The sequence below is a fragment of the Talpa europaea genome, assembly GCF_964194135.1.
Source record: "Talpa europaea genome assembly, chromosome: 15".
Taxonomy (NCBI): domain Eukaryota; kingdom Metazoa; phylum Chordata; class Mammalia; order Eulipotyphla; family Talpidae; genus Talpa; species Talpa europaea.
The window spans coordinates 73,604,114-73,627,630 of NC_140083.1; the positions used below are offsets into that span (position 1 = coordinate 73,604,114).

Here is a 23,517-nt window from a genome sequence, read left to right on the forward strand (position 1 = left end):
CCCTCTGGAAGCAGAGATGTAGTGAGCTCTGACAGGCAGTTCCCTGGCCATGCCATATGTCCCCATTGGATGGCTGATTCCAAGAATACCCCCCCCCTTTATAAATAAGATGGTACATTCCAACAGGGAGTCTCTTCACAGCCTGGCATGCTGGTGGACAATCTCCAGCCCCCAGGAGGGGCCACTCCAGCTGAGGAGAGGAGAGGAGTCTGGCCTGCAGCTGGGGTGCCCGTGGACATTGAGAGGTTCTTGGCAGTGCTGTGGGAGGGGACAGAGGTGGTGGCTGTCCACTGGGGGTAGAGGTGGTCCTGACTGAGGCTCCAGGCTCAGCAACCACCTGGCTTCTGGCCACATCCTACAAGTGGGTCTCCTCCCCAGTTATGAGTCCCCTCTTTGTGGGAGAGGGCCTGCAGTCCTGGCTGGCGCCACCATCCAGATAGAGGTGCTGCTTGGGCTGTGGCAGGCTGGGGTCAGGGGTGACGAGCTGTCGCAGGCGCTATGGAGAGAAGGAGGGAGTGGGTACAGAGGGTGAGCGAGGCAAGGATGTTTCCTCATGTCTGTATCCCCAGGGCCCACATGGAGCAGGCACCTGGGGGCAAGGCAAGGCAGTACAATATGAGTGAATAAATATTTTGAACAGAGAGAAGAGGCAACAACATGCTGATGAAGAGTGTGAACTGCTGGGTTCCAGCATCTTCTACCAACTACCTGTGCAGTCTTAGAAAAGCTATCTTGCCCCCTCTGTGACCCTTGCAAAATGAGGATAGCAACAATACACACCTTTAGAATGGTGCCTGGCACAGGCTAAGCAGCCACTAAGTGTCTATTTTTCTTAGTATTGCTATTCTTATTACTGTTATTCTATACTCAGCAAGTATCTATTTTTCTTTTCTATTTTCTTATTATGGGTAGGACTATTGCTATTGTTATTGGTATCATCTCCTCCCCCTCCTTTTTGCCTTGAATTCTGAAGTGATGACTGGAATCATGAAAACTTTTTGGGACCGTGAGGCGTGAGTTATAAGGATAATGATGAAAACACAACAAGCTCAGGATGGAGCAGAGGTACAGGGAGATTCTGGTCCCTACCAGTCTTTAAAAGCAGCTGAACCAAAAGCCAGTAGTCCCCTCTCTGGCTTCTTGAGAGGTATGAAAAAAATAATCTTTGCTCATTGCAGGTTGGGTTCCTGTTACTTGTAGGCCAGATCGATTTCTACAAAGGTAGTGTCTTTGTTTTGTGGGATACTGGCTATATCCCTTTCCAGGAAGGCATGCCCCGATCTCTAAACCCCAGAAAAGGTTAAGATAAGAAGCCAGGAGACCATGGTTGGAATGCACCGTGGTAACTGGTTCCCAAGAGCAAGGACACTGTGCATCACCAGCCTGTGATCTGGTGTCTCGAACACCCACTGATGTTCTAGTTTGAGATGTAGCTTTCCCCTTAATCTTCGACAGTTATCCTTGGTTAAGCTGCCCAGGGGATCTGTGTGCAGGCAGAGTCTAAAGGTTCAGGATTCTGGGGCTTTTGAATATTCCTGAAAATGAAGCCCCTAGACCCTTCTCTTTAAGATTCCATGAGACTGACGGGCTGCCCCACACTCAGGACTGGACCTCAGCTGCCTCAGCTGCTGTGTCCTGCCCGAAGTGCCACCCCTCTCACACCCCCTGAATGCATCACACCCCCAGGCCCTACCTTCTTAAAGGATCCCTGGGTCTTCAGGAGGGTGATGATGACGAAGAGCGGGACGCAGACCATGGAGGAGAGAGCCAGGAACCAGCCTATGGAGTATCCCCAGGGAGGGTACACGTAGACATTGTTGTATTTGAGAGGTGTGTACTTGCTCAAGGAGAAGAAGAAAGTGGCCTAGAAAGAGGAAGGGGCAGACATGGATGAGCCGGAGAGCTACTTAAATATCCAGCGGCAGAGACAAGTGGAGGACACAAGTGGAACAGTCACGGCCCTCACAAGCTAGGGGCCCCAGTATCCCTCCCGTTGGGAACAGAAGGAGACATAAGGGAAGGAGGCAGATGGGGGAGCTCCAAGCAGACAGATGGAAAGAGACCAGTTCTTGGGACGTGGGGTGGATGGATGGAAGCTCAAGAGAAAAGGAAGGAGCAGGAGCTAGAACAGATGACAGTGACGGTAAAGCCACCTGATGATCAAGATGGCCCCGGGAGAGAAGGGCAGGGAGCCAACATTGGAGGGGATGGGCCAACCTCCCGGGGGCACCAGACAGGCAGGGAAAGCGCCCCAGGACTCAGGCATGCTGTTCCTCATCTCCTGAGTGTGTTGGCGGCAGGGAGGGGAGAGCACATACCAGGCAAAGTCCAGGGGTCAGGTAGAGCCAGGAGATCTTCACCAGGGGCCATGGCCGGTAGCCGATCATGTCCTCAATGTTGTCATAGAAACGATTGGCGCCTGCTCAGGCATGGTGGGGAGAGTATGAGAATGGAGGGGGACCAGCTCGAGGGTTTTTGGGAAGGACTCACCTGGCTCTGTGCGCTTCCCCCCACCCTGAGTGGGGGAGACTGGATCAGGGCACACGAATGACAAGGAACAGTGGCCTTGGCCCCAGGCAGGGTAAGGAGGGAGAAGGGACTAGTACCAGCAAGCCAGGTCCCTCAAGGGTCACTTCACAAGGCCTGCATGGCCGGGGATGAAGATCCTGCCATCCTAACCACAGGAGAGGGCTCCAGGGCTAAACAAATGCTAATTTATCTGTGTAGCAGATGAATTCAGTTTCAAGTGCAAACAGCAAGGCCCCACAGCGAGGCACAGTGCTCTCCACATACAAGGGCCAGAAGCCGTGGGGACCCAACCACGGTCTAGATGCCAGACTCCGAAGGAACCGCTCCCCACCCCCGATGAAGTGCAGCGAGGGGTCTGATTTGTGTTTGCGAAAACAATGTCTCGGTTCTGTTTTGTTTAATATACTCAGGGGTCCACCTTTGCTCTGAGTGCCAGGCACAGCCAATCTCCTAAGAAGTAAGGGGACACTGGTTGGGAAGGACACTTGAGGGGCCCCTCTAGCCTTCCCTCACCAACAAAAATACCTTCCAGCTGATGCATGATGCATGAAATGCCACCATTAAAGAGTCATTCCTTTGACTTCTACATTTCTCCCCAGAAAAACCAGATATTGCTGCGTAGTGTAACCTACAGAGGCTTATCAGTCATGTATACCTCATGGTGATTGAGTTTGTCAGATCCTCTCTGAGATCCAGTTCTGAAAAGCCATAGGAGAAAATTGGGAAGACCTTAGATGCTTGAGGCGGAAAGGCTGGAGACACCTCTCTCCAAGGAGAGGAAAAGACACCAAACAGGAAGGCAGAGGGCAGAAAAACAAAAACCTTCCTACTCATGGCCTGTCCTGCCACATGGACCCACTTACCCTCTCTGCCCTGAGCCTTATGACTTGGCCTAGTGTCTCCTCAGCCCAGGGCCAGGCAGCCTGAGACCTAACCTCCCTGAGCCTTGCTTCTCCCTGCCTTCACCCCCCAAAAAGGGCTGTCGTGCCGATGGTGGAATAGTGCTCGGCACACAGCAGTGCGTTGGCTCGTAAGATTTCTCCCTCTGTTGTTATCAGCCCCGGTACCAGCAGGATGTTCCATGTTCAGCACCCTGGCTAGTACCTCAGTGCTGAGGTGCCAGAATTCACCTCAGTAGAAGGAAAGGTGTGGGGGATGCAGCACCTCCACAGAAGGGGCACCCAGCAGTTGGGCCTGAGGGGGAGCTATGTTCTGTCCCAACCCTCAGGGCTGCGCAGTTTGAGCTGAGTGGCTGGAAGGAGGCTAGGACACTGGGAGGAGACCTCAAAACCACAGGAGTGAGTTTCCTGTCTGTGGAAGCATTCAAGCAAAGTCTAGCAGAGAATTCTGAAAGGGCGTGTGGGGTTTATGGAGACTCAGGCAAAGTGGCCTGAAGGTCCCTTCTGACTAAGATTCCAGCCAGGAAAGGCCCATCCAGGGCAGCTGTTATTTCAGGAAAACTGAAATAACAGTGAGTTACTCTCACTGTCAAGGAACTTAGTTGTGTTGTGATGAGAAAAGCAAAGGCTTAGCTCAAACCTCCCAGCCTGCAAAGTTTCCCAACGATGGAGCAACTTCCCAGCACAGAGGCCCAGGAGAACAACACAAAGACCCTTGGAAACCAGAGGGCTGGTGCTCCTCATCCTCATCCTGGGAAAACCCTGCCCTTAGCTGGGTCCTGGAAGCTCTCTCCCCAGCTCCCCACTTACCATACACCCAACTGATGCAGATGACTTCAAACAGCGCGAGGAAGAGCAGGCATATGCCACTGGAAGCGTAATAATCGAACAGCTGGAAGATATACATCCCACCCTGTGGGGAGGGCGTGGGCTGAGGCCTTGTTGGTGGAGGCATGAGAGGGCAAACACGCATCTGGGCCCCATCCTGCCCCTCCTGTGGGAAGCCATTCCTTTCATTTATAGGGTGCTTGCCCTGCCTGCCCCACCCCACCCCCAGGCCCCTCAGTTACAGCCAGGACATCTGCAAGGACACCAGGAACAGCTGCGCCTGCCCAGCGTCCCACCTACTGGAAGCTGGGCCTCATCGTACTCAAAGTGTGCGCCTGCCCCTGCCTGGCCTGAAGAAGAGGCAAGGCCAGCCCTGGGGTGCTCTCAGGAAACGGGCCTCTCTTCCTCTGGGGTTGCTTGGGTGGTGGGAGGTAAGCCTGAAGCTGTGGCGACCTTCTTCAGTGTCAGAGGGGAACCGGGCGAAGAATGAAGTAACTAGAAGAAAGGCGCCAGGAGAGAGGGGCATTCCTTGCAAGGTCTCAGAGCACCGGGCTCGGCCACGTTTGAAACCGAGACATAGACTTCTCCATCTCCTGGCCCCCGAACTTCCCATTCGACTTAAGCCCGCTGTGCTTCTGTCACCCCAAACCAACAGGTAGTGGAGTTCCAGGGCGTGGCCCTCAGCCTTGCTGTGGTGGACGAGGAAGTGTGGCTGTGAGCAGGGTCGGTGTAGGCCCCGTGGCCCGGCTGCCCTGGAGCCCCTGGAGCCCCTGGTGGCCGCCCCCCTCTCACCTCGGTGACCAGCAAGAGCCCGATCAGGTAGCATATGACTGCGATGGCCAGGATGAGGAGCTCTCGCCGCCCGCTCCTCCGGAGCTGCCTGGGGAACATGTCCGTGGAGGCCGTCACCAGGCACTCCACACAGACGAACTGCAGGCCAGAGGGGACATGGCGGTGAGGGCCGCTCCCTGCCTGGCCCTGGCCTCCTCTCATCCCACTCACCCATGGGGCAAAGGGTGGAAATGGGGGTCCATGGAGGAGATTTGTTCTGCCCTCAAGATTTCAGGGGATATGGGGGCCTCCCTGCAAGCGCAAGGGGTTAAGACGCAACCTCTGAAGCTATCTGCAGCTGCTGCAGCATGAGTTCGATCCCTGGCCAGGGAGATACCCACATGGTACAGCAGACCTCTCCTGACTCGCCTGTACCCCAGTTCTTGTATGCATAAATAAATAAATCTTTAAAAAACAGATTTCAGGGGACAGGCCTGGCAGCTTGAGCTATGCAGCTGGAAGGAGGCTGGAGGAACATTTTATTAGGGCCTCCATATATTGGGGAGGTCAAGCCTTGGGGAATAGAGCAAGAACCTGCTCACAGATGTTCTCCTTAAAATGGTCTTGAGGCCTTGTGGCCTCACCCGACCAGCCACAAGGACAGAGCCTGGGACAGCAGAAGGGGCCTCGAAATGCAGGGTCAGGGAAATCAGAGCTGGGGTCGGAAGGCCAGGGAATGCAAAGTGGTCAAGTGGATACAAAGAGTGGGGAGGGTGGAGTGAGTTGAGGTGGGGCAGAGACATACCTGGCTGTCCAGCCCTAGGAATATGAGCATGATGAAGAAAAGGCAGGACCACAGCTGGGACAGAGGCATCATAGTCACAGCCTTGGGGAAGGCAATGAAGGCCAGACCAGGACCTGTCAGGCACACGACACCGTCAAGTGAGCTTGGGCCTTCTGGGAGAACCCTGACCCAGGGCACTGTGTGTGTGTGTGTGCGTGTGTGTAGGGGGGTGTCATTCAGGAAAGCAGGGAGATTCCATTAATATCCTGCTCTTGGGACCTGGGGGCACATTGTGCATTCACCTATCCACTCTTGCAGCTGCGGGTCCATCAACCCAACCACTGCCCTCTGCTTTGCTCTTCCCGGCCACGGCACCTGCCCTGTGATAAGCACCGCCCAGCTCTGCGCCTCCTGCGTTTGTGTAGGAGGATCTACGTTCCCCACCCTCCCTCCTCTAAGGCCCCAGACGGTAAAGCGGCACCCACCTGACTCGGCCACTTCGGAGATGGGCACCCCCTGCTCTCGGGACATGAAGCCCAGGATGGAGAAGACCACGAAACCAGCCATGAAGCTGGTGGCACTGTTCAAGAAGCAGAGCGCGATGCAGTCCCTGTGGGGGTGGCGAGTGAGGATAACATGGGACGGAAAAGGGAGAAAGAAATCCATCGAGGGGGCAGAGATCAAGGCAGAAAGGGGGATGCGGAGAGAGAAAAGGAAAAGAGAAGGAGAAGCACAGAGGAGAGAAAAGCAAGAGCAGCAGGGGAGAACATCAGTGGAAGAAAAGGACAACCCCAGGTAGCAGAAAATGAGGAAAATAAAGAGAGGGAAATAGGAGAAAGAGAGAAATTTAGTCCAGGGAATGACCCCACGTCAGTTTGACATAATTTGTTGCTCTCCGATAACGAACCTATCTGGACCCCACCCCCAGGACATCCCCTCTCAGACCATGAGCAGGCAGGCGCCCTGGAGCCGCCCAGCCCATGCAGCACCCACCTGTAGCAGTTGTTGTGATACTTGTTGTAGCTGCCCAGGGCTGTCAGGCACCCCTGGCAGATGGCAAAGGAGAAGAAGATCTGGGTGCCTGCATCCATCCACACCTGCAGGAGACCCCCAAGAAGGTGGTAGAGAGAGAGCAAGAGGAGCCACCAGCATCTGGAGCTGGGGTGACCAGAGGCCCCCTCCACGAACCCACAGCACCTCTTGTAGCCCAGCTCTCCATTCGCACGCCCTCCCCTTCACAGGCAGGGCCCACTGATGGGTTCAGTGAGCACCCAGCAAGCACAAAGGCATGCGTGCTGCTTATTCTTCCTAGGTGGAGTCTGCAACACATGGCTGTACCCCCAGAGAAGGCCAGCCTTTCTGCAGGCAGAGCCTACACTCCTTTGACAAGTAGGCAAGGCGTGGGGCAAAAAGCCCACTCCATTCCAGTCCAAAGACAAACACAGCAAGATGCACACAAATCCCAGGGGAGGTAAAATTGGCCACTCAATCTTTGGGAAATATCCAATCTTGCAGTAGTATAACAATAAATAAAACAACAAGATGTTACTATTTTGACCGACCAAATAAACTATCAGTGACTCTCTCCTGGGCCTTGCAGGAAGCAGAGGCGCCCCAGCACTGGCAGGGAGAGCCCACATCGCCCTAAAACCAATGCCTCTCAAGAACCTGAAAGGCTGGGCCTCCCTGGTGGCGCAGGGGTTAAGACGCAGCCTCTGAAGCTGTCCACAGCCGCTGCAGCACCAGTTCGATCCCTGGCCAGGGAGCTACCCACATGGTGCAGCAGACCTCTCCTGACTTGCCCGCTGCTCCCCTCAGCAGTGTATGGCAGTCAATCTGCCTGTTCTGCTCCCCACTCTGTCTCTGGTGAATCCTCTCACCCTCCATACCTCTGGCCTGTACCCTGGCTCTTGTGTGCATAAATAAATAAATCTTTAAAAAAAAGAACCTGAAAGGGGCCCATGAGATTGACTTTCTAATACCACATAACGACAGGTAGGAAATCAGCAGAGATGTGGCCACAGATTTAAGTACAAAGGTATGCACTACAGCTGTATACACAATCTCTGGAAAAGGTGCTTGACCTGACTGTCCTGGACAGGGGAGAGTGGAGAAAAGGAAGACAATGGCCCAGGTGGGAGCGCTCAGAGGACATCTTACCTCTTCTGTTTTGCCTCTTCACCTGCCTCCTTCCCTAGCACTACACTACAGCCCTTCACTGGGCCCACAATACTTATTTGATGAGTGAATGAAGGAACAGGTGAGGGACAGGGGGGAATATTATACATGTGTTAAAAATGACATTTACAAATGAGTTGAATAACATGGAAAATGCATACAATATAATTTTAGTGAAAAAAAGCTGTAACTCTATAGTTATTCAACTGTAACCAAACACACACGCGCGTGCATACCACCTAGAAAAACAGTTGGAAGGAAATACACTGAATTGTTAAGTGGCAGAATTGTAGAGATTTTTAATCCCTTTTTCATCATTTGCTTCCTGACTACCCAACTGTTCTCCAGTTGGACATCCATTGCTTTTAAGCCAGGAGTAAAGCAACCAATCAAAGAGTTCCAAAAGTCCACATCTGTTTGGGGTGCGAGATGGCTGGTACCTACCTGGGGGTCCTTGAGACGAAGCAAATCTGGCTTCAGGTAATAGATGATGCCCTCGTAGGCTCCGGGGAGGGTGACGCCTCGGATCAGTAGGATGATCAGCATCAAGTAGGGGAACGTGGCTGTGAAATAAACAACCTGGAGGGGGAGCAGGCCAAGGTCACCCCAGGTGGGAAAACAGCAGCCTGGAGGGGACAGGGAGTCTGCAGTACCCTCCCCCCAACCATGAGTCCCCCCAGGCACACCTAGCTCAGTGTCCCAAACCTTCTTGGAGAACTCAGAGTGGGGGTGAGCACAGGAAACTTTCCACACCTTCCTGTCACATGCCAGTGGGTCTTAGGCTCCCCAGCAGAGGGTGAGATACTTATCAGCTAGCCAAGGGGGGAGCAGGAAGGACAGGGAAGGGACAAGTTTCCAGCCAAAACATTTCAAAGACTATTTTTAAATCCTGACTGGTCTCCTTCAATCCCTTCTCCTGGCTGTTGTGTTTCTCCCCTTCTCCAGGGAACACTGAACAATGATCTGTGGGAAATTTAGACTGTACTTTTCCAGGCGCAAGGCTGGGAGAGCAGCTATGGCCTCAGCTCTGGCAGGATGGAGACACACGAGGGGCTCCACTCTGGCCCTGACCAAGTTCAGCTCCTTATCCGAGGGGGTGACGTTATCTATATTATTATTATTGTTATTGCTATTTTGGTCATTACAGATACTGTTATTCTTATTCTGACAACAATCCACGGAAGGAGGAAGCTGCTCTGGGAACAGGTTAATCAAAGGAGTCAGTTTCCTGACTATGCCTGACTTTATTTATTCATTTTAATTGTTATTTTAATTTTTGAGGTTATATTTTTGTTCTTCCATATGGGCATATATTTCACTCACCCTCCACCAAACCACCTGTACCAATATCCCTTTTGCCTCCCTCCCTCCCTCCCTCCCTCTCTAATTTCCCTCAGGCCCATTCTTCCTGGCAACGATTATATTCTTTCACTCACTTCAAGATTTATCCTACTATTTTGCCCCTGTATGTTTTCTGGTTAAGTATATCCACAGATGAGTGAAGCCATTCAATATCTATCTTTCACCTTTTGACTTATTTCATTTAACATAATCACCCCAAGTTCCATCTGTTTTATCCCAAATGCCACTATTTCATCTTTTTTCATGGCTGTGTAGTATTCCATCGAATATGTATTCCCAGCCTTGAACAGCATGAAACAGTCTCAGTTTCCCTGGGTTGGAAATAAAGCTCAAATCCGAACTCTCTATATACATACAAGTCACTGTTGTCCATTCTCAGCTCAAACCCCTTTGATATGTAGACTCTCACCACCTCAAAGATAGTACTCTTTACCAGTTCATACAAAAAATGGTCTTTATATGTTAAATACCAAAAGCAAGTCATGAGAATAGATGATCCTAATTGGGTTATACACACATACAATAGCTGCTCGGTCACAGGTACATACACATAATAGAAAGAGGAAGAATACAACAAAACGGAAAGGGATTAGCAAGTCCTGCCTACCCTCTTGCCAATGGCTCGTGAAGCTTTGCTCTGACAGTGGTACTTTTATTTTCACTTTTATTTACACAATCTGTATCTCACTTATATAAACAGGTCTCCTAAGGTCATATTGAAAAAGAAATCCTTTCCTTCCCTTGAGCTAAACTCGGCCCTCCTACTTCTTCTGCTCTCACCATGTCTCTCCCTTCAACTACTCTTTCTTCTAGTTCTCCAGGGGTTCTCTTGAGAGGTCCCGTGAACTCTGGGGACCACAGAAAGCTGACCGGGAGCCAGGACACCTCACCTTGCCTGTGGTCTTGACCCCCTTCCAGATACAGAAGTAGCAGAGAATCCAGGCCAGCAGGAGGCACAGGGCCAGCTCCCAGCGCAGGGCCCCCAGGTCATGGATGCCCGAGGTGATGCCCAGAACACGTCTCCTGATGGGAAAAATAAAAAACAGGTCAAAGATGGGAGGAGACAGAGCACCTCCGTCATCAAGTCTTCTGATCCTTGGAGCTGACCCCACAGACCTCCTATTTCAGGCGCCCCACACCCATCCCCACCCCTTCCCCATGGCCACGCCATGTTCCCACCTGTGGTCTGTATGCCCCTGGCTGTTAGAAGAGCAAATCACGTAATCCCATAGGTATCTTTGTCTTTCTAACTCATCCAGATTTCTCTATTGTACAGAGAGAGGAGAGAAGAGAAAGAAAGGCGGAATGTATGAATGAGTAAATGGAGAGTAGATATTTATCTCTACAGGTTGATGAGCAGGCATCTGGGTATTCAATGGAGGGGTCATATTATGTGTTAATTTCTGAAACTGCACGGGGGTGATAGAAATGTGAGCAAATATGTGTAGGTGAGGATGGGGTAACTGTGGGGGCATCCATGTATGTGAGGGGGCAGGCAGACATGTGAACATACTGGTGAATGTGTGTGGGGTTTAGGCCAGTGTGCAGGAACACGTTTACTTGTATGAGATGAAGGTGCCTATGGGTGGGCAGAGATGATGTGAGGGTATAAGTGGTCATGGGGGAGGATGGACTGTGCGTGTAGGCTCTGCCAATTTCTGTGGTATAAACACTCCCACCTGGGCCAGTTTCAAGCTACCACATGACATCATGAGCATAGAGTTGGGAAGAGATGGTGCAGTCGGCTCTCCTAAGCTGGGGCAGCCTTCTTCCAGCATACCCTGGACAAACGTGGGGTGATGTGTAGGGATCTGTGGGTACAAGTGGATGTGAAGGGGTAGGCATGTCTACATGGATAAATGTGTGAGTCTAGATGGATGCAGGTGGATTTGGGGTCAGTGTGTTGGGGGGGTAGACTAGTGTAGGTAGCTATGTGAGGTCAGGGTGGAGGTGGGTAAATGTTAGAAAGGATGCACAGAGAAACTTAAAAAACTTGCACCCCCAAGTCCCAGGCCTCAGACAATAAGTTTCTCTGCTTGAGGGCCCCTGGCATGTGGCAACCAGGTCCAGCACCTACTCCCAGAATTCTATGACAGGTGAGGTGAAGTTCTCAGAGGGCATCGCCGTGCTGTCTTCTGAGTGGTTCAGAAAGTCCATGCAACGCTCTGTTGGGGACAAGGGGGCGGGGGGATTGGTTAGGCATTAGCCTGGGATGAGAGGGCAAGAGATGCCTTCTCACCCCAGTCCCTCTTGACCCTCTAGGCTTGCAGCCTGTCGTCCCCATCATTCCCAGGCCCCAGAACTTCCTGGGAGGCCGCATTTTCCAGAGTATCAGGAGTTGGCTGCTCTGGCAGTTCACGGGCCCGGCCTCCTCCACGTGCCTTGCACTGCTCTTGTTTCAATGAATCCAACTGTGCCTCCTGACCAGCCTCTGACACAATCCAGACTGCAGATGCACTCTGACCCCATGTGGGTGACTCATATGGACAGCACTCTCTGAACCTGCCCACTCTCTCCACTCAGTAGACAAAGGGACCGAGTCCTTGTGCCTGTCCCTGCCTCCCATTGGAATGCGGTTCACATGGCAGCCCTTCCTCACCCTCCAGCCCTCAAGCTAGCATTTCTCCCGCCCATGGTCACAAGTTATTGCACTGTTTCTTTCACCCACCACAATTGGTCATTGTCTGGGTAATTTGTCTGTTTCCGCCACTAGACTGTATGCTCGGTGAGGGTTAGGTCCATGCTAGTGCTCACCCTGGGATCTCTAGCAGCTGGCACAGTGCTTGGCACATAGCAGGGGCTCAGTAAATATTTGTCAGCCGAATAGATGTATGTATGTGTGAAAATTACTAGTTGCATTTGCATTTGTATGCACAGTCACAGCCACAGCCCCTTAGGTTTCCAGGGCTCCTGGAGGCTGGTCTCAGGTTCCACAGTAGGGTCAGCCAGCAGGACTGGCACCAGAGCCCGCATAGCTTGGCTTCCAGGCCAGGCCTGCCATGTGCTCCATCATTCTTTACTCATCCCTAGTCACCATGAATGATCCCTTAGAGGTCTCATCCCCGGGGCCAAAGTGACAGATACCTGTGTTCCAGGAATTGGTACAGGTCGTCCAGGGCAGGTGGGAGGTAAAGGAGCTGAACAGGTAGAAGAGAGCCCAGGCAAGGATGATGATGTAGTAGATGTTCAAATAAGCTTCAATGACCACCGATGCCAGACCAATGCCTTCCGGAGTGAAGGAGGGGTGCGGAGCATCCAAGAGAACCCAGGAGACCAGTGTTAGCCAAAATGAGAAACTGCCAGGGTGGGCCAGAGGACATTGGTGCTGCCCAGGAGAGCCACCAGGGTGTATCAGCACGAGAACCCACTTGTAGAGTCATTTGGTAAGAAAGAAAAGTGACAGAGCACTATGCATTCTCCCACTGTTGTAATATGTATTTGAAAATGTGCACAGCACACACACACACATTTCTTTTTAATGAGAGAAAGGTTCACAAGTACTTTTCTAGGTGATAGGATTTCAGCTCACTTTTTAAAGTATTTGTTCTTTTTTGCCTATCTACATTTTCTAGTTCTGTTGCAAAATGAAAAGGGGCAGGAAGAACAAAGGAGCAAGTAGGGGAAATTTGATAAGACTAAGTCTCAAAAGCAAAAATCAGAAGAGAGCAGCGAGGAAGGCCTCCCTGGTGGCGCAAGGGGTAAAGCACTTCACTATGAAGCAATCTGGAGCCTCTGCAGCACGAGTTCAATCCCCAGCCGGCTAGGGAGAACCCACATGGCGCAGTAGACCTCTCCTGTCTTGCCCGCTGCTCCCCTCAGCAGTGTATTTAGTCAGTCTGCCTGTTCTGTTCCCCACTCTGTCTCTGGTGAATCCTTTCAACCCCCCCGCCCACCCAATCTCTGACCTGCATAAATAAATAAATCTTTAAAAAAGAAAGAAAGAAAGAAAGAAAGCAGGAGGAAGAGGGAAGAGGTGGTTGCCAGGCACTGGGAGAACCGCTGCAAATGCCATTTCCCCAGCAGCTGCAAACAGCCAAGCACCTGCTGGGCTGTAGCACTTCGCTGTGGCCTCCGTGCTGGGGGAACGTATCAGGGGTGGGAGGGGGCAGGGGCAGCGCTGGTCACCCCCATCCGCCCTGCCTCGGTCCTACACAAGTGGGAGCTTTTCCACAGGGACTTTCAAAGTCGCGCCTGGCCAAGGGGTTGCCCGGGTGTGAGCCAGGAAGGAGGCGGTGGCTGGCGAAGTCCATGCCCAAGTGCTTGATGAAGCCGAGAGAACAACCCGACAGCCCGAGGGCAGGTTGAAAAATCAGTGCTGACTGTCAACAAACCTCCTTCCCCCACCGCCAGCGCCACCAGATTGTTCAATTGGCCTCGCAAACTCGGTGCAGGCCGGGAAGGGTTTTTCTGCTTCTGCATGCGGGTTCCTGCGAAGCATCCAGGCCATGGCAGGCAGGACCCCCAAAGTGCCTGTGGCCAGGACAGGCAGGGACCCAGGCGCCTGGGGTTGCTGCTGGTGGCAGGAAGGTCCCCGCAAACTGGCAATGCCCCGGGCGGCATATTTAGAGCGCACACAGACACCCACATAGACAACCAAACACCCAAACAAGCGGCCAGTGTGCAGGGTTCACCACAGAACGCGCTGTGCTGCCTGACCCATAAACACCAGGGGCAGAAGGCTGGGGAGGGCGGGGCAGGGATGAGGCAGGAGGGGAAGCCAGGGAGTGTACTTGAGAGTGGGAGATGGTGAGCTCTAGCTGTGTTTCCTGGGTGTGTGGGGGGTGGGGGGGGTACACACTGTCTGGGGGAGGGGAGGAGAGGCAGCCAGGCAGGTCGCAAGCAGCTCTTCCCAACATAGAGCACTCCTGGAGTGAGCTCTCCCAGAAACCCCAGACCTTGGGGAAGCTCTTCCTCTTGGGGGGAAAATAAAGGAAGAAACACCAATCCCTCCCTCCAGCCCGGCTCCCTGCCGGGTTTGATCACTCTGGCCCTGGCGCCCTGGGGGGCGGTTAGCTCATGTGCTGCCTGCGGGCATGCTCATGTGCTGCCTGCGGGCATGCTTGGACATAGAGACAGCCCCGCCTGGGGAACCTTAGGCTACTCTGGGGTCTGGAGCAGAACCCCCCAGACTGTGCTCTGGCTGAGGCTACAGCACTCCTGCAGTGTACAAAGGTGGGTGAGCCAAACTTCACCCTGCTCTGCCCTTCACTCCTGCTCCCCCAGAGATCCAATGGATGCCCCCAAAGGAATCAGTACCAGACTAGCCTTACCCTCCCCCCATCTCCCCACTCCCAATCAGTGGGCAGGTCTCCAGATGGCTTAGGAGTCAGTGCTTCTGCCACCCATGCCCCTCTCTGTCTAGGTTTTATAAACCTAATTATACCTCCTGTGTTCCCCACAGCACTTAGCCCAGCTGTGTTCCCCCCAGCACTCTGTCCAGCTTAACCCCAAATGGCCTAGCTCCCTGGGCTCCCTCAAGGATCGACATGAGCAGAGTCCCTCTCCTTTTCAAATAGGCAAGGAAACTCTCCTAGACCCACTGACAACCCCCCATCCCCTCACCCTGGCCAGAGGATTACCCAGTCAACTAAAAAGGGGGTTGAGGGAGAGCGCCCCCAGCTGCTTACATTAATACCAAAGATCCTGGGCCTCCCTGGTGGTGCAGCAGGTTGAGTGCGCAGCCCTGTGAAGCTGACAGCAGCCTCTGCAGTGCGGGTTCAATTCCCAGCCAGCCAGGGAGATACCCTCATGGCGCAGCAGACCTCTCCTGTCTCGCCCACTGCTCCCCTCAGCAGTGCTTTCCATGTGTCTGCCTGTTCTGCTCTTCGTTCTGTCTCTGGTGAATTCTCTCACCCTCCCGCGTCTCTGGCCTGTACCCCAGCTATTGTATAAATAAAAAATAAGTCTTAAAAAAAAACCCAAATATCCCTAGAGAGGGAGGCAGCTGCTGTCCTAACAGACACCCTAAGGACAGAGCATGGACTTGCTCCTCAGGTAGACCTGACGTGAGTCCTTAGTAAGGGCCTCATTTGTCTCATCCACAAAACGAAGTTAATCGTGTTAGGTGAGGAAATGCACGTGAGGTGCTTGCATGAACCTTGACACACACAGGAGGGCCTGTTGGAGGCCAGACACCACCAGCACCACCATATTTATTATTTCCTACTTTGGGGACATCTGGACCCATGCTGTATACTCAGGAACTAAAGATGAAGCTTCAGGGTTCCTCACTGCAAAGACCCCTCCAAGACTCGACCCCTGATTTTGTACTTGTAATTCTGTGTTGTCTTTCTTGAGAAGTTCCTGCCTCCCCAGGTTTTATAAACCTAATTATACTTCCTGTGTTCTCCACAGCACTCAGCACAGGATGAGATTGAGTGCGGGAAGGGGAGGGGAGGGAAGGGGCAGTGATGTTGGTGATGGAGGGGTGGGGGCATGGCCAGGGGGGCACTCACCCTGGAAGAGGGGGCAGATCTTCCTCCAGGCCGTGACGCTCCCTTGGCTGGTGTACTGGCCCAGCGCCACCTCCAAGAAGAACAGCGGAATGCCGCAGGTGAAGAAGAAGATGAAGTAGGGAATGAAGAAGGCCCCTGTGGAGTTGGGGAGGCAGGGCTGAGCCTTCCAGCCCTGGCCCCCCTCCCAGAGTCTGGTGCTCCAGCACCCACCAGCCTTAATCTCCCTCCTCACCCCTTCCCAGAGGACTTCCTCCCGTCCATGAGCAGGGACAGGCAGGAATTTTCCAGTCCAAACCCCACTGGGGATCAGAGAGACCTCTGAAGGGAAGTGAATGAAAATTTAGGTGGAAATCTAATATAGGCACTATTTATTTTCTCAGTGTGCTTCACAAATCTAGTCAATTTATTATTTTTGGAACCAAAACATATGTTCTGTATAATTTGATATGCTTATTAAATTATTGAGTTTGTTACACTTTGGAGCAAAACAAACAAAAACACCTTGGAAAAATTATTTTCCCTCCAATAATTTTCAGAAGGTTTTTTCGCCCCCCTCCACCTGTTCTGAATGGAGATGCTAGCAGAGAAGGCCATTCCTCTGCTCAGGCAGATTTGGGGGACTGGGGTCTAAACAGCCTGTGATTAGGCACTGATTACAGGCCCCAATCGGAGGCTAGACCTAAAAGACACCCCACAAATGACATGGGAATCAGAGCCAAGTCTAAATCCAGTCACTAAGGCACAAACTGCGTCTCTGAAATGTGTCCATGGGTGGATGGATTATTGCTTGTTGCACAGCCATTGACACTTAAGCAACAATTAGGTGCTTACTGTATATCAGGCACCCTTCTAAATGCTTCACCATCATCAGTCCACACAGAACAGCCTCCCATGCCACAGGTACTATTGCCCTTCCCATGTTATAGATGAGAAAAATGAGACCAATTTGAAGATTCAAAAACAGGGGAAAATGAGTCTGATCTTAAGCATTATATCACGATGACTCTCAAGTAGCCCAAAAAGGAAAGAAAGAAAAAAAAATCCTTCCAACTTTCTTATAAACACACAGATACTTATATATTTCTTTTTTACATTTTTTAGCAAAAATGAGAACCTACTTTATATTACTTGACAACCATCAAAAATGTATTTATGTATAAAAATGTATGTATGTATTAAAAATCACAAACCTCCTTTCATAGCAATAAATATATGCCTCCAACATCATTGCAAAGCCCTCCACCTCATACACCTATTCTAGTTCATTTCATCAGCCCCGTCACTGTCCATTTTCAGCCCCTTGGTTAGAAGCACTGCTGTGATGAAGATGGTCCACATCCTTTTGCAAGTGTCTAATTTGCTACTTACTATAAATTTCCAGAGGAGGAATTACTGGGCCAGGGAGTATGTCCATTTTTGTGTGTGGTAAGTAATATGTAATATAATTTTACCATTGTAACCATTTTCAAGTGTGCAGTACACTAAGTACATTCACAGTGTTGTACAGCCATCACCTCCAGAACTTTTTCATCCATCCCAAATCAAAATTCCAAACCCATTAAACTGTAACTGCCCATGCCCTGCCTTTGCAGCTCCTGCCAACCACCATCCTATTCTCCCTCTCTGAGTGTGTCTATCTTAGGTCCCTCATGTAAGTGGAGTCATACAGTATTTATCCTTTTGTGTCTGCTTGTTTGACTTAGCAGGATGTGTTCAATGTTCATCCATGTTGTAGCATGTATCCTTTTCAAGGCTGAATAATATTCCCTTGATGGATAGACTACATTTTGTTTTTCCATTTCATCCATTGACAGATATTTGGGCTGTTTCTACCTTTTGGTATAAACATTTAAAGATTTTTGATATGCACTTTGAAATCACCCTCCAAGACTCACATCCATCCGCACTCCCAACAGCAAGGAGAAGGATTTATGAGTTCCCAGAATCCTAGGGAGCTGTGAGAAGCAAGTCCTGAAGTCGTCTCTAAACTATGTTTGCCTTTACATCCTGAGAAATGTAAGAGCTTTAATAAACACAATGCAACACCACCACTGAGTCTCGTTTAAGTGGCTTGCTGGGCTGCAGGGACTCGCCTGAGGGGTGTGTTCAGAAGGGAGACAGCTGGGGGGGATATCCCCAGTGGAGAATGGGGGGCATGTAACCATAGGCTCCTTCCTACTAGCTCTAGTCAAGTAGATGGCTCTGGTTCTATCCTTGGGAAGTACACTTCTGCCCCACTGATGGGATGACTTGAGGAGGGTGACCTTAGGAGGTCTGGTTAAGTCCGCCCTGAAAGGGCAGCATTAGCCTAGGTCTTTGGGGGCAGCAGGCGGAGATTGGTTCTGGTTCTACTCTAGGAGTGGTCTCCATCCTTGGCTTTCTTCCTGGGCTTCCCACCACTCTTACTGCCCTCTGATGAACTTCTCAGGATGCTGGTTTGGGAGGTTAACCTGACCCACAGTTCTGGCATCTGCCCAGGTTATGAGCACAAACAGCCAGATGATGCACCACAGGGATCAGTGAGAACAGGGTGACTTGGAAGCTTGTTTACAATCTCTTCCCACTGCTCTACGGATTGCCTTATGATCTCGGCAAGCGCCCCTTCCAGAACCACTGACAATCTGGAAACTCAGAATTTTATCAAAGTCTCTGTATAGGCCGAATCATTTCCTAAGAATGAGTGGAATGGTGAGGCACAAGGTAGGGAAGAGGGAGAAACAATATTAGGTCACAAATTTAACGCTTGCCCACGTTTTTATAACCAAAGATGTTATTAAACCAAAAGCTTTATTATTATTTTTCATTCTTTTGAAAGATTTTTCTCTGTGGAACTGGGTTTACTAATGATCATTTCTGTGCATATATTAATAAAAGCCACATTTAACTTGTCAGTCAGAGCTTATGGTCCATTTGAAATAAACCCTATTACCATAATGGATTCGTACAATTCTAAAGCAAAAAAATGGATATTTGCATTAATCTGTCACATTTCCACATAGATCCACTACGAAGTCATCCAAAATAAGGAATCTAATTCCTAGACCTTTATTACTACCTCCTAAGCCCCCCAAAACCAGTAACCCCAGGTTGGGACCCTTGAACTGCTTTAGCCCCTTGAATTAAAATGAAGGAAAGAAGATGGAGTGAGAGCGGCCTGGCTCTCCCAAGAAGTGAGAAGCAGATGACAGACATAAACACAGACCTTTCACGGGAAAGCTGCCTACCCAGGCCCACATTTCCTGCTCAGCCCAGCGTGATTTCCTGCCACCCAGGTGCTCTTGACCTGCCCCTTGGCCAGCACAGAGATCATAGCGGCAGCTGCAGCCAACAGGCAAGACATAGGGTGGCCCTGGAAGCTGAAGCCCTGTCTCCTGGGCCTTCCTTATACCTTCCTGTCATGTGGCTCGGCCAGGCACATATCTGATGGGGGCATCAGTGAACACCAGAGCCTGCTGCTGCCAGTTGGCTCTGTGGTCTTGGCCAAGTCCTAACCTCACTGAAACCCTCTGTCCTCCTCTGTGAAATAAGGACTCAGTCACCTTTTGCTCTTACTTAATGTCTTTGAAACTGTGTCCTGGCACAAAGGAAAAAGTCACCACCCCTACCACTTCTTACTGCTTCCCCTGACCCATCCCACTCAGTACCCCTCACAGCCTCCACCCCACAGTCTTGGTCTGCCCAGGAAATCCCACTTCTATGTCTCTGGTGTCATGGGTTCAAGAAGTTTATAGTAATAACTGGAAGTTTTAAACACAGAGCAAGATACATGGTAGTAAATATTTGTTAAATGAAATGTAAAGGATTTCATTTAACATTTAGAAGGATTTTCTAAATGAGGGTTATCCTTAAATGGTAATGTTTCACCTTTTTACTTTTCTGGAATGTTCCCATATACACAATGAATATACATCATGGCCACAAGAAGAATGAAGGTATTTTCAAAAGGCAAAAATGAAGCTGGATGGTGACAAATAAATTCAGATAAATTCATTATTCTGTTGACATGAAATAACCCAAAGAGACGAGTCCACCCACAGAGAGTAGATTAGTGGTTGCCAAGGGTCGAGGGGAGAGGGACTAGGAGATATTGTTAATGGACTTGCTTTGGAGGGATGATGAAAGTGTTCTAAATCAATTGTGGTGGTTGCACAATTCTGTGAATAGACTAAAAACCATCTAATTGTACACTAAAGAAGGTGAGTCTGGCACCTTCCCACCATGCCTCTGCTCATTTTTACTACTAGTCCTCAACAATAATATTTCTTTAATTAAAAAATTATAGACAAGATAATCTCATTTCTCAGATCAAAAAAATTTAATTGCTCCCATCTCACACAGAGTGTGGAGCCAACAAGTTCTGAGTCCTGTTACCTCACTGACCTCATTTCTCACTATCCTTCCCAGCTCTCATCCCCCAGACACACCTGCCTTCCTGCTATTCTTTAAACATGACAGTTGCACTTTCACCCCAGGACCTTTGCACTTGCTGTTATCTTTGGAATTATCTTCATTCAGTATCAATGTATTGGATTCAGTCCTTCACCATAACTCTTTGCTCAGATGTCACCTCCTCAATGAAACCTCTCCTGGGTGGTGACTTGTTTTGTGTTTCAAGTCCCTCTCCCCCAGCCTCTTGATCAACATGCCTTTGCCATCTTTTCTACTTTGCTTCTCACCATTCCACTCATCATCATTGAACATACCATGTTTTATTTATTTGTCTGTAATGCTATTCCAATAAAAATTTCAGTGACATTCTTCAAAGAAATAGAACAATTATTGATGAATTTCATATGGAATCGCAAAAAACCCTGAATAGCCAAAGCTCTCCTGAAAAAAAAAGAAGGGAGGGCCTCCCCAGTGGCGCAGCGGTTGACCGTTGGGTTGAGAAGCTGCCCGCGGCCTCTGCGGCGCTGGCTCGATCCCCGGCTGCTCCCCGGCCACCAGAGGAGGGTCCCACATGGCGCGCAGACCTCTTCTGCTGCCCGCTGCTCCCCTCAGCAGTGTACTTCAGTCCTTCTGCCTGCTCTGCTCCCCGCTCTGGCTCTGGTGAATTCTCTCACCCTCCCGTGCTTCTGACTGTACCCAGTGCATGTATAAACAAAACAAACAAATAAATAAATAAAACATGCCTCTATTAAAAAAAAAAAAGAAGAAGGGAATGGAGGCATCACACTCCCAGACTTCAAACTATACTACAAAGCCATAATCATCAAAACTGCATGGTATTGGAACAAGAACAGACACACCAACCAATGGAACCAAATAGAAAATCCAGAAATAAACCCACAGATTTATGGTCAACTAATTTTTGACAAAGGAGCAAAGAATATGCACTGGAGCAAAGAAAGTTTTTTCAATAAATGGTACCCTTTACTAGTCTTTAATGTGTATAGTGTATGTTCTGTTTTATATCTAGATAGGTCTGGCAAATGATAAGCCCACAATAATATTAGTTGATTTGAGAAGATATTTGCAAATCATACATTCAATAGGGGGTTAGTATCCGAAATAGACAAAGAATTCGAACAACTCAACAACGAAATAACAAGCAACCCAATTAAAAATGGGCAGAAGACCTTAATAGACAGTTCTCCAAAAAAGACAAACAGATAGCCAAAGGCACTTGAAAAAAATGTTCATCACACTTATTACTAGGTAATTGCAAATCAAAACCACAATGAAATATCACCTCAGAACTGCTAGAATGGCTATTATCAAAAGGACAACAGATAAGTGTTAAGAAGGACGTGGAGAAAAGAGAATCATCACACATGGTTGGTAGAAATGTAAATTGGTACAGTCATTATGGAAATCAATATGAACAGTCCTTGAAAAATTAAGAAAGGAAATATCATATGAGCCAGCTATTTCATCTCTGAGCATCTAAAAACACTATTACCAAAGGACTGTGCACCCTATGTTCATTGCAACGTTTACAACAGCCAACATATGGAATATCCGTTGATGAAAGAATGGATAAAGATATCACACACACACACACACACTGGAATATTACTCAGCTCTAAAAAAGACAAAATCTTGCCATTTGCAACAACATGGATGAAGCTAGAGAGCATTTGCTAAGTGAAATACATCAAATAAAGACAATATTGTTTGATTTTGCTCATATGTGGACCATAAAGAAACTAAACAAATGCAAATTTAAATACAGAAACATTGTTAGTTACTACAGGGGAAGGGGGTTGAGAAGCAGGTGAAATGGGTGAAGGGAGTCAAGTGTATGGTGACAGATGAAGACTAGATTTTTGGTGTTGATCATGGTGCAGTGTTTACATATGCAGAATACAATGCAGTGCATCTAAATCTAAAACATGTTGCTCAATAAAATTGATTTTTAAAGGTAAAATAATGAATGAATTGGTTGAATGAATGCATCCTACAAATAACTAACATTTGTATAAAGAAATGAAGGAGCATATTAAAAACTCATATTCCTGGGCCAGGCCCAATGCCTCACCCAGTCTTCACCATAGCCCTCCGAAGTGTCACCCCCATTTCACAGAAGGGGACCCTGAGGTTAGTGGTGGAGCTAGAACTCAACTCCAGTCCTACATCTCCACTCCAGCCTCCTTCCATTTTACCACCTTGCGCCCAGGGAGGCACTCCCTGGTGGTCAGGGCACAGCTCTCCCCACCACGCCTACCTCAAAGTGAACTCACCACCTCCATTTTTGTAGCAGAGATAAGGAAACCTCCAGACATTGCCCAGCCCAATGATCTCCCCGGCCACTGACAGCACAAACTCCATCTTGTTGGTCCATTGGCCCCGATCCTTCACCTGGTCCTCGCCTTCCAGATCCAACTTCTCTCCTTCCTCAGGGACCCAGGAGACCACAGGAGTCCCATCCTGTGTCACTTTTCTGTCCATAGCCATGTGATGAAGTGGGAGGTGGCAGAGCTGGGAGCGGGGCAGGATGGTGAGAGAGACACAGCCTGATGGGAGGAGAAGGGATGATGAGCTTCCAACCCAATGCATGCTCCCGCACCCCGCCACCCTACTCTTTCACTACTGTTGGAATATTGCTTTAATAGTTGATATTGCTGGAATTCTATTTCATATGGTTGGAGTATTGATATCCTTCCCCAATTCTCACTGACATTTATACCTAATGTTTTATTTTGCTCTTGTGATTCTCAGAGCAAATAGGGAGCAAACTTTAGAGCACCCATTTGGAAGATAGGAAAATCTCCGCCCTGACTAACTCACCGGGACCACTAGGGAGCACATTTGGATTAAAACTCAGGCTTATGGCTGTTCAGTGTAAGTCCTTTTGATTTTTACAGACAGCCACCATCCTCACTGGCCCATCTGCCCAGCTCTTCCCTCCAGAAGGGTTCAAAGGCTGCTGGGGGAGACAGGAGATCAAAGAGCAGGTGTGACCGAGGCAACTGCATGGTCTTCCCCTGGCCAGCTGTGTGCTCATCCCTGTGCCAGCGTGATCGATCAGCTCAGGGTAAACATGGGAGCCAGCTCGCTCTGGGCATCTGATTGGGAGGGAAGGAGAAGGTGGGACCTCTGAACAAGGCCAGGTGAGCACTGGGACTGATGCCAGGGCCAAGTGTAGGCCTTCGAAGGAACCACGTTTCTTTTTCTCTTGGTTTTACCTCTGTTCTGAGAACTGGGGTGGGTGGGGGGCAGGGGGAGGGCTGTGGTAGAAGAGGTCATGAGAGCAATTCTCCCTAGGATG

At 49.8% G+C, this 23,517-nt stretch overlaps 1 protein-coding gene across 1 annotated transcript; it reads right to left on the bottom strand.

Annotated features, from left to right (window-relative positions):
• Positions 1 to 355: 355 nt before the first annotated feature.
• On the bottom strand, positions 356 to 22,703 carry SLC6A12 (solute carrier family 6 member 12; the record flags this gene model as incomplete). Its single annotated transcript, XM_084255946.1, has 14 exons — positions 356 to 496; positions 1,694 to 1,864; positions 2,319 to 2,419; positions 4,239 to 4,341; positions 5,049 to 5,186; positions 5,833 to 5,945; positions 6,297 to 6,421; positions 6,805 to 6,908; positions 8,434 to 8,568; positions 10,242 to 10,374; positions 11,429 to 11,516; positions 12,436 to 12,576; positions 15,807 to 15,941; positions 22,490 to 22,703. 14 exons carry the CDS (start codon positions 22,701 to 22,703, stop codon positions 356 to 358), a joined length of 1,842 nt encoding a protein of 613 aa, XP_084112072.1.
• Between the last annotated feature and the right edge of the window lie 814 nt (positions 22,704 to 23,517).